At 48.1% G+C, this 12500-nt stretch overlaps 1 protein-coding gene across 1 annotated transcript; it reads left to right on the plus strand.

Moving 5' to 3' along the window:
* Positions 1-2425: 2425 nt before the first annotated feature.
* On the plus strand, positions 2426-11624 carry LOC308175114 (WD repeat-containing protein 47-like; the record flags this gene model as incomplete). The annotated part of the gene is made up of 9 exons (XM_080550834.1): positions 2426-2583; positions 4521-4604; positions 4749-4833; positions 6095-6226; positions 6771-6947; positions 7421-7545; positions 7746-8141; positions 9131-9248; positions 11443-11624. Coding segments are annotated over 9 exons (1457 nt in total), but the record flags the coding sequence as incomplete, so codon positions are not given.
* Positions 11625-12500: the final 876 nt, after the last annotated feature.

A 12500-nucleotide genomic window follows, 5' to 3' on the forward strand; every position in this document is an offset into this window, starting at 1 on the left:
GCCTTGTAGCGGCTCTTCTCTCTCCAGGGTCTCTGTCTGTCTGTCACAGCGGATATTTGGGGGTTTGTTGGGACACAACCTCTCTCACAACCTCGTCCTCATGGTAGGTAACAACTAGTTATCTTGTATCTTATCTTATCTTATCGTGTCCGTTGGTACACATGTCTTGGTGGACTTAGCTTAGAAAGATCTGGTTTGGTTGGAGGAGGAGGATGAAGATGAAGAAGTTAGCTTAGCATAGCGTGCTAAGTAGCTCGTTTGTATGGAGGTGAACCCCACCCATAGCTAGCCCAGGCTAGGCTGTGTGTGTGTGTGTGTGTGTGTGTGTGTGTGTGTGTGTGTGTGTGTCCCCTAGATATGTTATATGGACATGCATGATCATAAATGCAATGTGATTGCATGCATCGCAATGGCTTAGAAAAATGGATGTGGGGATGTTGATTTGGTTGTGATTCCCTCTGTCAAAGACAAGACAAGACAAGTGTCCCTTTTGAACATGATGCTCTCAGGCATGGTAATCGCTCACCTTTCGGCGAAATTCGCCGTTTTGAATCCAAAATAGGTGACCTACATTCATACTTTTATTTTGTTTTTATTTTGCTGCTTGGTCTGATCCAGTCTGTCTTGTCTGTTTGTCTGTTTGTCTGTTTTTCACCCTGAAATACACACATGCATTTAAACTATGGACTGGTATGTGTTTATTGACATGGGTCTTTAGCAACGTTTGTCAATAAATAGGCCTAGAGGTTGTTTGTGCAGATGTGTGAGACGTGGGGAGAGAGAGTGTCTGACTCTGACCCTAACCCTAATATATAAGCAACCTCTTGAATTATATCATCATTATTACCATTACATGACCCCTGTTAGTATTAGCATTGGTCTGGAGATGTCAGGTGGTTGGTTTGATCTCCTGTATTTAGTTTGTTGTTATATCTGATTTTGCTGTTTTTATCTCATTTTGCTGTTGTTGATTTTAATGTGTTGATATGTGGTTTTAAACTGTCTTGTAAGGTGTCCTTGAGAGCCTTGAAAGGCTATATAATAAGGCATAAATAAAATGTATCAATGTTATTATTATTAGATGTAGGCTATAGTCATTTCAAATGCTTAGAGACCTAACCTAACTGTGGTCAAAGCCAGGTTTTATCATGGGGGGGTTTCGCTAGCTTAGAAATCACTTTCATGTTTTGCTTACAGTGGGGAATTAAGCCCAGTGTTAAGTAATGATTCAGCTCCAGGTTTAACTGCTGTAGGTCTCCAACCTTGTCCAGCCATGCATCCATCTGAATCAGTATTTAACACTGGTGTTTTTTTGTTTTTTTTGCCCTTGTAAGGAAAAAATGCACTCCATAGCAGTCTAGCTTATCCCTGACTGACTGTTTCAGGGATAAAAAAGAGTCAATCTCTAAGTAAACATGCAGTCATCAGTCCATATTGTTGTGTCATTTATTGCATAATGAAAACGACAGTTGGAAGTGATTGGATTAACTGACAGTTAAAGACTTTGTCCCGGCTGGCTGCTCTGTTAATCTGCTATAACCAGGGATCTGTTCAGAGAGATGGGGCTTCAACCGGCCGTCAAAACATTATTGGAGTTTTCATCTGTTGGCTATAGAGTTAGGTGCGCAGACGTATACGTTTCCTGTGATTGTTTGCGAGAAGGAATTGGAATAGATTAGGCTGAGACTGACTGACTCCTTAGGTCAGTTTTAACAGGGCCGGGCCAAGGAGCATGGCTGTACATGGCTAGTGTACAGGGACAGACAGGACAATGTGCTGAACAGAAAGTCCTTCAACCCTGAAGGAGTTCAGTTCGGTTCTTGAAATATGAAGTACTTGTGTGTTCAATCAAAACAGAACGCGGTCGGGTAAAACATCCCTAACACTAGAACAGCCGTGCCTTTTTTACCTACTATAAGAGCCGCCTCGGGGGTCAAATGTCTTTACATTTATAGTCTTTACAATGGGAAGCTGCTATTTACACCCAACGACCACCGTTAGCCTGTCTCCTATACAGAAAGACTGCAGAATAGCTTCATACTAGCTTATTGATTGATTGATTGATTGATTGATTGAAAACTTTATTAGAAGGTTTGCAGAAGTAGGTACATGAAAGTACATATTACATACAAGGTCAACTAAAAGGATAAAAACCCAAGAAAGCCACTGGCTTATTTCAATTGGGGTCCTTAATTCTGATGTGGTTTTGAAAATGTAAGGATACTGGGTGGTAGAACGCAACATATCTATGAAAAGTCATGAAAGGAGGGTCCTGAAATCTGATCGAGTGCAAAGATATTTAAACAATGTTTTACTCACAGGTTCAAATGACCCCACCCACGGCTGTTCTAAGTGCTAACAGACACTGACAGTACGTAAACACACACCCCGAGTGACCGCGTTGTTTTGTTTGTAGATCGCGACCATGACAGCGGAGGAGACCATCAACGTGAAGGAGGTGGAGATCATCAAGGTGATCTTGGACTTCCTGAACTCCAGGAAGCTGCACATCAGCATGCTGGCCCTGGAGAAGGAGAGCGGCGTCATCAACGGACTCTACTCTGACGACATGCTCTTCCTCAGGTGGGTGGAGGACTGGAGGTGGACACAGGGGGGTTGGGGATGGGGATGGGGGGGGGAACCGCTCTGGTGTGCCTCTTCAGATAACACAGGAACCTATTCATTCAATGACTGTTGAGTTTGGGTGGGTGGGTGGGGGGGGGGGTTCAATAACAGGGGGTGCTGACAGAGCTGTCCCTTAAGTCAGGGTTGAAGACCGAGGGTGATAGAGCATTCCAAACCGTGGCTCCCAGGCTTTGGAATGCTCTCCCCTTGGATCTTAGATCAGAGGTCTCGGTCGAGGCTTTTAAAAAAAACAGCTAAAGACTGTGTTGTATAGACAGGCTTTTGGATAGCCCCAAAAACCTCCTGTCTTTCTGTGTCCTGTTGATATTGTTGTACACCTGTTGTCTGTTACTTGTTCTTATTTTCACTTGTTTGCCTATTTTAACCTGCCATGACTTTCACTCTTTTATTATGTTTTGTTATGTTTCTTCTTTATTATGTTCTCCATATGTAAAGCACTTTTAGGGCTTTCACACCGGCAGTTCCGAACGCCGGTTCGCGTTCGCGTGCCGAAACCTCCGAACGTTGGCGCTGTCTGGCGAACGAGCCCGCGTTCATACCAGTGTATCATTCGCCAGACAGCGCCAACGTTCGGAGGTTTCGGCACGCGAACGCGAACCGGCGTTCGGAACTGCCGGTGTGTAAGCCCTATTTGTGACCCTTGGTCTGGGAAAGGTGCTATACAAAGACATTTTACTTACTTGCTTAGGGTTAGGTGGGTCACTGAAGCTCTGGAGTGGGGGGGGCAGGGGGGGGGGGGTACACCTAGTTAGTGTAGTCCAGGGGGCGATAGATCTGGACATTTGATGCCTAACCTCTTAACAGTGGCTACAGCCTATATCTAGATTATTATTATTATTATTATTTTTAAAAGGCTCAACCAAGTTTAAAGATGCATTTAGGCCGACATTTACATTTTTGGCATTTACACAGACGCCTTTATCCAAAGCGACTTCCAACAAATACATTTGTCTGAGTAAGTGAATCATCTATCCATCTGTCATCTGCGAGAGAAGTAATCAGAGCTCGGGCCAGGGGCCATTGGCAGTCAAAATGCTCGTCATAAATGTCTTCTCCTTTCTTTTTTGCACCAGGCTTGCTTGCTCCATCTGTGTCCATTAGCTGTTATACCGTACAGTAGCTTTATCCTCCACCACCGGTTAGTTGATGGATGTTTTCACAGTGAGGAAGCCATTGTGATGTGGTCATCATGTTAGCCTAGCAGTGGACCCCTGCGTTAGGTTGGAGTGCACCTTTGAATGTCAGCCAACTGTGCCCCGCACACTGTGGCATGGCATTCCACTCAGCTGAGTGTGTGATGCATTATGGGATTACTAGACCCCCTTTTTCCACACCGCAGGCAGAGGCCCCTATTGGTACAGGCTGTCCCCACTTCCTGCCTGCTCCTCCTCTCCCCTCTCCTCTCCCCTCCTCTCCCCTCCTCTCCTCTCCTCTCCTCTCCCCTCCTCTCCTCTTCTCTCCTCTCCTCTCCTCTCCTCTCCCCTTTCCTCTCCTCTCCTCTCCCCTTTCCTCTCCTCTCCTCTCCTCTCTTTATTAGGCTACACCGTACCCCCCTCTGTGAAACAGAGACAGGGCTAATTAGCCGGTGACACAGCAATGTACTGTCGGGAGGCGGAGAGACACACAGAACTCCTTTTGTTTTCACAGAGTTTTTGCACTTTGAACTTGTTGGTTTTAAATAACGTTTTCTGGGGGATTTGGATAGGGTGACATAAATGCAGAATTCTTTTGCATTTGTGACCTTAATCCCACTTTAATTCAAGAAAAAAACAAAAAAAAAACAGGCAACACGTGTCATAAATACGGAATACCTTTGCTTTTTATCCCACCTTAATTCAAGATTTTTTTCCATATTTTTTTTCTTTTTTATTCAGGCAACTTGTGCTGGACGGCCAGTGGGACGAGGTCCTTCAGTTCATCCAGCCTCTGGAGTGCATGGACAAGTTTGACAGGAAACGGTGAGGCCACCACTCACTACCCAATGTACACAAGCACCTGACTGACTGGTGAGGAGACGCTAATTGCGTTTTGGAGGCCTGTGGGGGTGTTGAAGATGACCGGAGGTGTGTGTGTGTGTGTGTGTGTGTGTGGTGATGTCATAGGTTCCGTTACATCGTCCTGAAGCAGAAGTTTCTAGAAGCCCTGTGTGTGAACAACGCCATGTCTGCAGAGGACGAGCCACAACACGTGAGACAACAACACACACACACACACACACACACAGTCACACACACACACACACACACACACACACACACACACACACACACACAGACATAGACACACAGACACACACACACACACACACACACAGAGGGAACAACACCCTAGCTGTCTGTCTCTCTCTGTCTCTCTCTCTCTCTCTCTCTCTCTCTCTCTCTGTCTCTCTGTCTCTCTCTCTCTCTGTCTGTCTCTCTCTCTCTGTCTCACTCTCTCTCTCTCTCTCTCTCTCTCTCTCTCTCTCTCTCTCTCTCTCTCACACATACATATCTTCATGTCTGTCTACTCATCTTCCTTGTTAAGATCTAAATGTCCCAGACTGTGTAGCTGTGAAGCCAGATTGTGTCAGCCAGTAGCTAGTATGTCTCATTACTGGCCTAGTCTGTGTGGGCTTCTCACCAGCTGTGTGTGTGTCTCTCTGTCTGTCTCTCTCTCTCTCTCTCTCTCTCTCTCTCTCTCTCTCTCTCTGTCTGTCTGTCTCTCTCTCTCTCTCTCTCTCTCTCTCTCTCTCTCTCTGTCTGTCTGTCTCTCTCTCTCTCTCTCTCTCTCTCTCTCTCTCTCTCTCTCTCTCTCTCTCTCTCTCTCTCTGTCTGTCTGTCTGTCTGTCTGTCTGTCTGTCTGTCTGTCTGTCTCTCTCTCTATCTCTCTCTCTCTGGAATTTCAAATCTATGCCCCGAGGAGGAAGTGCTAACACTCAGCTATGCATCCACAGAGATCATGGTTTTTGATGTTCCAAAATACACACAGTAACCTCTGCAGAGCACCCACTCTCTCTTCCTTCTGGGGAAACACGAGAGCCGCACAACAACGTGGATTTCTGCCGCAATGGAGAATTTACATCTGACCTAATAAAAAAGGGATTTCACTTTTTGGGGGCGGCTGTGGCGCAGGAGGTAGAGCCGGCGTCTAACGATCGCAAGGTCGGCAGATCGGTTGTTCGAACTCCGGCTGGCCACATCGTCGAGGTGTCCTTGGGCAAGACACTGAACCCCCGAATTGCTCCCAATGAGCGGGCCGGCCGGCGCCTTGCATGGTAGCTTGCCGCCATTGGTGTGTGAATGTGTGTGTGAATGAGTGAATGATAGGCTGTTGTAAAGCTCTTTGGAATAAGGCGCTATATAGGTCAGTACATTTACCATTTACTTTCTTCTCTCTTCTTTTTCTCTCTCTCTCCCTCCCTCTCTTCCTTCCTCCCTCCCTCCCTCCCTCCCTCCCCTCCCTCCCTCAGTTGGAGTTCACCATGCAGGAGGCGGTCAAGTGTCTCCACGCCCTGGAGGAGTTCTGCCCGTCCAAGGACGACTACAGCAAGCTGTGTCTGCTGCTCACCCTGCCCCGCCTCACCAACCACGCAGAGTTCAAGGCAGGATGGGATTTATTCTGTTTCTATTCACTCCCAAACTAGAATTATTCACGATTCCACTCTTATCTCCCCTGTTCCGTTTCCATGTTTTTTTTGTTTTTTTTTACCCCTCAAAAAATAATCGGGATCATTTCGGATTATTCGAGCTTAAAATACGTGTCTCAGGCACTGTTTAATACCGATGTGGGATTAGGAGATTAGGCAGAGTGTGTGTGTGTGTGTGTGTGTGTGTGTGTGAGAGAGAGAGAGTGTGTGAGAGTGTGTGTGAGAGTGAGTGTGTGCGAGTGTGTGTGCGCGAGTGTGAGAGTGTGTGTGTGCGAGTGTGTGTATGCATGTCTGTGTGCGTGTGCGTGTGACGTGTCATTGTGTGTGAGCATGCATATGCGTACGTGTGTGCTGCATGTGTGTGTGTGTGACGTGGCAGTCTGTGTCTGTGTCAGTCTGTGTCTGTGTGTGTGTGTCAGTGTGTGTGTCAGTGTGTGTGTGTGTGCATGCCTGTGCGTGTGTGTGTCAGTGTGTGACCTTGTGGTCTGCCCCCCTGCAGGACTGGAACCCCAGCACGGCGCGGGTGCAGTGCTTTGAGGAGGCGTGCACCATGGTGGCAGAGTTCATACCCGCAGACAGGAAGCTGAGCGAGGCCGGGTTCAGGGCCAGCGGCAACCGCCTGTTCCAGCTGCTCCTGAAAGGGGTGCTGTACGAGTGCTGCGTGGAGTTCTGCCAGGTGGGGTTATGGGTAAACTGGAGTTCTGGAGTGGGAGGGATCCCCAGGGAGGGGGGGTGGGAGGGGGTAGGTAGACCTAGCGTTAGCGTAATCGGGGGCGACAGATGTGGATATTTGAAGCCGAGATCTAAACGTATGACTTAAAGATCTGCATGAATACAATTTGGTTGACGGGTTGGTTTAGGTGTTGGATCGATCGATTGATTGTTGAATCTGTTGGTGTATTGATTGACACCTTAACGCACAGTAACTGATGCCTTTTCATCACTAACTGACTCATTGTCCGATCCATTGATTTGACCCTCGACACCTCCCCCCCTTCCCACCCCTTAAAGATCTACGTGAATACAACTTGGTTGACGTTAAAGGCTTGGATGAATCAATTGATTGATTGGCGAACCATCACTGACTGACTCGATAAACCTAATCCATTGATTTGACCCCCTCCCTCCTACCCTCACCCCCCCCCACAGAGCAAGGCCACGGGTGAGGAGATCACGGAGGGCGAGGTCCTCCTGGGCGTGGACATGCTGTGCGGCAACGGCTGTGACGACCTGGACCTGTCCCTGATCTCCTGGATGCAGAACCTGTCCCACAGGTAAACACCTCTCTCTCTCTAAAAAAATATATATTAAAAAAAATGTACTCAACTAGTTCTGTCTCAAACTATGCCGTGTTGGGTCTTTAAATTTGAGGGAAGTGAGTTTTGAAAGTCCTTGAAAGCTGCTTGAATTTGATGTTTCAGGAGGTGTGGGAACCCTGAATATAAAATAAACTTGACTTCCTTACTTCCCACAGCGTGTTCTCCTGCGCCTTCGAGCAGAAGCAGCTGAACATCCACGTGGACCGCCTGGCCAAACCCGCCAAGGCCGGCTACTCGGACCTGCTCACCCCGCTCATCAGCAAGCTGTCCCCCTACCCCTCCTCCCCGCTGCGGCGCCCGCAGTCCGCCGACACCTACATGTCGCGGTCGCTGAACCCGGCCCTGGACGGCCTCTCGTACGGACTGACAGGACAGGAGAAGAGGGGGGGTCCCGGGGGGGACGCGGCGGGGGGCGGGAGGGGGGTGTCGCCCATGTCACACTCGTTCGCGAACTTCCAGTACCCCGGGGCGGGGGGTGGGGGGAGTCTGAGCAGGAGCCTGATGATGGAGAGCTCCGAGTGCCACAGTATCTTCGAGGAGTCTCCGGAGAGGTAGGCGGGGAGAGGGGGGGAGAGGGTCTGAGACTGGGGGGTATTCCATCAACGTCGATTAAGGAAAATCCAGGTTCATTTTTGATAACTCTTGCAAGAGTTATCAAAACAAGCCTGGATATTTTGATCATTCTCATCAGAATAAGCCTGGATTTTCCTTTAGCGTTGTTGATGGAATACCCTCCTGAGCTGTAACCATTGGATTACTTAAACTGTTGTTGATATGACCGTTTTGCAACAGGAAGAGGGATCGGGAATGATCTGAGACTTAAGACTTATGAGCTGTTTCAAGTCTTTATTGTTACGTCACATTACACAAGTGTAAGAGAGTAAAATTCTTAGGCTTCGGGTCCTGACATTGCAGCACAAGACAATAAGGCGATAATTCAAGATAAGAAAGTGACAATAGTACAGAATGTACCCATTGGATGACTTTTTTGTTGTTTTTATCTGTTGTTATTTTGATCTCTCTTGTTGTTTTATTTCTGTTGTTATTTTATCTTCCTTGTAATCTGTAAAGCACATTGTGTCACATTTTCTGTAAGAAATGAGCTATACAAATAGTTTTGTTTGATTTGATTCGATTTGGCTTAAGCTGTTGTTGGAGAGGCTTGAGAGCCAACGTTTCGATGTTTTGGGTCACGTAACACGCAGCCACACGCATGTGACCACAATGTCACCGTTTAGCGGAGCTGGCAACAGTTGTTGTGATGAGATCTTCAGGGAGTGTCATGAAACGGTTGTCATTATCATGATCGTTATATTATAATGCTGTCTTTCTGGTTTCTGATCTGGTCGGTCTGTCTGTCTGTCTGTCTCTCTGTCTCTCTCTCTCTGTCTCTCTGTCTCTCTGTCTCTCTCACTCTCTCTCTCTCTCTCTCTCTCTCTGTCTCTCTGTCTCTCTGTCTGTCTGTCTCTCTGTCTGTCTCTCTGTCTGTCTGTCTCTCTGTCTCTCTCTCTCTCTGTCTCTGTCTCTCTGCTCGTCTCAGCTCCAGGACGGAGACCCCCGTGGATAAGATGTTGAGTTCGGGGGGTCCCCAGGCCCTGCGCCCCGCCTCCGCCCCGGGCGAGGACGCCCCGCTGCCTGGGTCAGCTGACCGGGACGAGGTGAGACACCCCCTCTCTGACAGCCTCTTACCTCCATCTCCATCTCCTCTATCGCCCGTATCTTGTTACAACGGACCATTATCCTCTCGGTGATGCTGTTAGCCTGGTCTTCCGTGGAGAGACGGGGTGATTAGATCTGGTCGAGGTGTCGCCCCCCCCTGTCCACCCCTCCACACACACCGCACCCCTAAGTCTATATATAGAGCCCAGAGATGGGTCTGAGTCAGCCTTCCTCTACCTCTTCAGAGTCTGAGTTACAACCCAGCCTGCAGTCACCTCCAGCCTGTCCTGCCCGACCCGTCTGCCTGCTTGCCTGTTTCTCTGTCTGTCTGTCTGCCTGTCTGTCTGTCTGTCTGTCTTTCCTACTCTTCTCACTGAGTGATTGTCAGAAACAGAGAGACAGACAGACAGACAGACACACATGAGTCAATCTGTTTGTCTGTAAACATACAGGACATACCACCGTGTCCTGTGTCTGTGTGTATGCATCTCTCTGTGTGTGTGTGTGTGTGTGTGTGTGTGTGTGTATGCGTCAGTTTGTGTATGCGTCAGTTTGAGTGTGTGTGTGTGTGCACGTGTGTATGCGTCTATGCACATGTGTATGCGTGTGTGCGTGTGTGTGTGTGTGTGTGTGCATCTGTATCTGTGTGTGTACAGCCCTGCAGGGAGACAGGATTCACAGCCCTGCCCTGTCATCTCATCACCCTGGAGACTGATAAAGAGGCCAATGAGATACTGGGCTCTGTGATTTCACCTTCAGTCCCTCCCTCCCTCCCTCCCTCCCACCCTCCCTCCCTCTCCTCCCCCTCCCTCCCCCTCCCCCTGGCCCCCTGCCAGCCTGTCTCCCGGTGCGGGGCCGTGCCCATCAGTTAGCAGGAGGGAGGCAGAGGGTACAGAGGGGAAGTCATCTGTCCTCCTCCCCCCCTCTCCTCTCCTCCCCCCTCCCTATCCCGGCCCTGCCTCTTCCCCGGCAGTGACAGGGGTGGGGGGCTGTGTGGCGGGGGAGGGGTGGTGGTGTGTGTCAATGGTGCCTTTGAATGGAGCTGTGTGTGTTTGGTAGGCTGGCTGTACTTCAGACGGTTAGGAATTCAGTTTGTGTGTGTGTGAGTGTGAGAGAGAGTGTGTATGTGTGTGTGTGTGTGTGTGTGTGTGTGAGAGAGAGTGTGTGTGTGTGTGTGTGAGAGTGTGAGAGAGGGAGAGAAGTTTGATGAGTAGGGCTGTTACGATTATTCGACGTCGTCGACGTCATCGACTACGTCAATACGTCGGTTAGCGTAATATGCGTCGGTTAGTCGTAAATAAACAAAATGGCGTTTTTTTTTTTTTGTTTTTTTTTTTTACCTTTATTTTACCAGGCGAGACAATTAAGTGTATGAGTGAAAAATGGATAGCTACTAGCTAATGTTACACAAGCAATGTAGCTCACCACAGTTCGTATGTCTTGTCTTCTGGTGTTAGTAACGTTAGCTATGTAGCTGGCTAGCTACGGTAGCCTATTGTCATTGTGGTGCGAGCACCTACTGTACGTTATCTAGCTCGTAGCTCGCATGCTACGTTAGCATCAATTTAGCTAATCATAACATAGCAGCGAGAGTAACGTTAGCTAGCTATGTGTTGTGGTGATGGACAGACTTCTAAATGGCCATGTTGGCATTCAAGTTGGCTAAACATAGCAGTGAGGTGGAGACAAAGAGTTTTTTTTTTTTTTTTTTTTTACAGTACAAAAATTATCGTTAGACTTATCGATAAATTAGTCGGTAGACTAATCGAATAATCGATAAAATAATCGCTAGATTAATCGTTAGAAAAATAGTCGTTTGGGACAGCACTATTGATGAGTTTTACTGCTTTGTGTGTGTGTGTGTGTGTGTGTGTGTGTGTGTGTGTGTGTGTGTGTGTGTGTGTGTGTGAGAGAGTGTGTGAGAGTGTGTCTGTGTGACTTTTATTGCTCGCGTGTGTGTGTTTTGAGTACCAACTACTCAACGTGTGTGTGTGTGTGTGTGTGTCTTTGTGTGTCTGTGTGTACCACCTATTCAACCTGTGTGTGTGTGTGTGTGTCTGTGTGTACCACCTATTCAACCTGTGTGTGTGTGTCTGTGTGTACCATCTATTCAACCTGTGTGTGTGTGTCTGTGTCTGTGTGTACCACCTATTCAACCTGTGTGTGTGTGTGTCTGTCCCCCCCCCCCCCCAGCTGCGTGACTCCACAGAGAGGTTTGAGGAGTTCTACCGGCAGCGTCTGCGGGTGCAGCAGCACCTGGAGCAGAAGAGCCAGCAGAGGCAGCTGTACCAGGCCATGCTGCTGGAGGGCGGGGTGCAGGAGCCCCCCCCGGACACACAGGACTCACACAGCCTCACGGAGACCTTCCTCAACAGGTACGCTCACACACACACACACACACACACACACACACACACACACACACAGCCTCACTGAGACCTTCCTCAACAGGTACACACACACACACACACACACACACACACACACACACACACACACACGGCCTCACAGAGACCTTCCTCAACAGGTACACACACACACACACACACACACACACACACACACACACACACACACACACACACACACAGAGCCTCAGGGGTGCTGGTAGACTCTGTGCCTTGAGCAAATTCCAACAATTGACTGACAAGTTGATTGCATGGCAAATAAAACTATTATTATTATAATTATAGAAGTTCCTCAACAGGTATACACACACACACACACACACACACACACACACACACAGCACCGCCACATAGGCACACAGACAACTTCGGAAAGCAAAGTGACAGTCACAAGTGGTCGCAAACAGTCGCCCCGCACAATTCGTACTTGCTCTGACCGAGCCTCGAACTCACGACCCCTGGCTTGGCGACATTTAGTTCATTAAGAAATATTGAGAAAGAAAATATTGTATTTATTTATTATATATAATGGATTATAATTAATGGCTCGTTAGCCTCCATTGCAAATGCCAGCTGTTTGTTTACTTTTGTTTTCGGTAACGAAACCCTCGTGTACGCATGCGGGCTGTTAAACCCTCGTGTACGCATGCGGGCTGTTAAACCCTCGTGTACGCATGCGGGTTGTTTCAAGTGAAAGCAGTGTAAGCACAGGTATCAGATATGGGTCATTTTAAAAAGTAGATGCAAGCAGGCGTTCCAAAAAATTGGATATAGGCTAAAAGTACGACCTGCGGTGTAAATGCAGCCTTAAAGAACGTCCTAGATCTTCAACAGGTGCACACA

This window comes from Nansenia antarctica (assembly GCF_963989245.1).
Source record: "Nansenia antarctica genome assembly, contig: SCAFFOLD_1001, whole genome shotgun sequence".
Classification (NCBI taxonomy): domain Eukaryota; kingdom Metazoa; phylum Chordata; class Actinopteri; order Argentiniformes; family Microstomatidae; genus Nansenia; species Nansenia antarctica.